The following is a 1,904-nucleotide window of genomic DNA, read 5'->3' on the forward strand; positions in this document are numbered from 1 at the left end:
TCCGGGGTGGCGCAAGCGACGCGGCAGCTCCAGCCGGCCGTCATTGCCCGCGGCGGAGGAAGTGTGCTCTACGACGGAGGAACCGGCTGTCACCGTCCACGTCCGTCGGCGCATATAACCGCGCGCTGCCGCAGCGTGCGTGTTGCGTCGATTTCTCCTTGTTTATGTATGTATTTGCCGTGGGGCTGTGGAGGGGGCGGGTGGCCAGCGGAGGCCAAAGAAAGGCGTTGTGTTTTTTCGTTAGTTTTGTTATTTCCTTCACGTGCTGGCGTGGTGTGTTTCCTGCGGGTGCGCGCTGGGGTGCCGGTGGGCGCGGCTCTGCCCTCCCGCCGCCCCGCGAGCCCCCCCGGGAGCCCGGCCGCCGCAAAACGCCCCGGCGCATCCCCCGGCTTCCTTTTGCGTGATGCAAACCGGCCCCCTCGAATAGGGACGGCAGGCGCGACCCGCGGCCCTGTGATTATTTTCTCGCGGTTCCCCCCCCCCCCAACCGGGCGTTTCTGTTTTGTTTTGTGCCCCCCGCGCGGCCCGTGGGTGGCGGGGGCGCCCCTCTTCCGCCGGCGCGCGCTCCGGCCAAGGGCCCCACGCGGCGTCGCCTTCCCCTTGGCGCGAGGCCGTCTCTGCGCACGCGGCGCTGGCGCGTGCTTTCTGCCGTCGCCGCTGCGCCCCGCCCCCGGCGATTCGCGGCGCCTCGGGGCGCACCGCCAGGCCGCGCGGCCGCCAGACCGCGGGGACACCCCACGACCCAGCGCGGCCGGGCGGGGGCGCGGGGCCCCGCCCCTGATCGCACATCCCCCACCCCCGCCCCCCCGCAGGGACAACGCTGCCGCGGCAATGGGGGCCGCCAAAAAAAGCGGAGAAACCGCGCGTGCCTCTGCGAAGGCCGCGGCGCCAGAGGCCGGCTCTTTGCGGTCGTGCGCCGCGTTTTCCACCGTCGGTCGGGCGTCCCGTCGCGTGCGACAGGAAGTGCCGCGCTGTTCGTGGGACGGCCGAATTGGGCGGCTCTGAGAGAGGGCGCCCAAAGGCCCGGCGCCGCGTCAGGCTGCGCGCGGCACGCAGCGGCGTGCGTCGTGCAACAACCTTTTCCTCGGTGCCGGTAAAAGGCGCCCGCGGCCCCTCACCGTGCGGCGGGGGGCTCGGGCCCCACGCGGAGTGCCCGCCGACGTCCCCACCCCGCGCCCCGCCCGCGCGAGGCAGCAAAAAGTCGCAAGCGCGACAAGGCGGCTCAGCCCGACGGCCGTGGGCCCGCAGCCGCGCTCATGCTCCTCGCCGGCCTCCCCGCTCCCCGGCCAAAGGGCCGCTGCATAAAAAGAACGGCGGGTGCGTTGCCCGGGCGCGGCCTCCTTCCTTCCGCCTGCAGGGTGAAAGGAAAACAACGGAAGATCACAGCTCGGCCCCGCGTGCGCCCCACGCGCACGAGCAGCCCCACCCTCCACCCACGCACCCGTCAAGGAAGTGCATTAAAAAAGCCGTCCACCGATCGCCGGACTCGCTGGGCCACCCAGACTGGCAGCGTTTGGGGCACTGCCGCCGCCGGACTCCCCCGCGTGAAGACTAGCGGGGCAGGGGAGGGGCGCGACAGAAAACAGAAAAAACTGCACTCGCTGCCGTCCAACGCGGGATCTCTGGAAACAAAACTCCGTCAAACAAGAAAAAAACAAAGCGGGATAGCCCCACAAAAAAAACACTATCGTTTACTTTTATTCACCCCCATCGCGCGACAGGTTATTTCTACAAGTTCCTACAAAAATAAATTCATCCACCGCCGAGACGCTTGCGCCGCACAAAGTTAAGGTGGATGCAGACCCGCTGCGCACAGCCAGCGCAAAAGGACAAGGGGGGCGGCGGGGCCCAGGGCACCGCCAAAGACGTGCGAGCCAACGGGCGGTCCTTCCTGCTTATTCCAA

At 68.9% G+C, this 1,904-nt stretch overlaps 1 protein-coding gene across 1 annotated transcript; it reads left to right on the forward strand.

Moving 5' to 3' along the window:
- On the forward strand, positions 1-1,005 carry Tco025E_10045 (uncharacterized protein; the record flags this gene model as incomplete). Its single annotated transcript, XM_029376836.1, has 1 exon — positions 1-1,005. A coding segment is annotated over one exon (1,005 nt), but the record flags the coding sequence as incomplete, so codon positions are not given.
- Between the last annotated feature and the right edge of the window lie 899 nt (positions 1,006-1,904).

Source organism: Trypanosoma conorhini (assembly GCF_003719485.1).
Source record: "Trypanosoma conorhini strain 025E chromosome Unknown Tco_14.4_contig_01432, whole genome shotgun sequence".
Classification (NCBI taxonomy): domain Eukaryota; phylum Euglenozoa; class Kinetoplastea; order Trypanosomatida; family Trypanosomatidae; genus Trypanosoma; species Trypanosoma conorhini.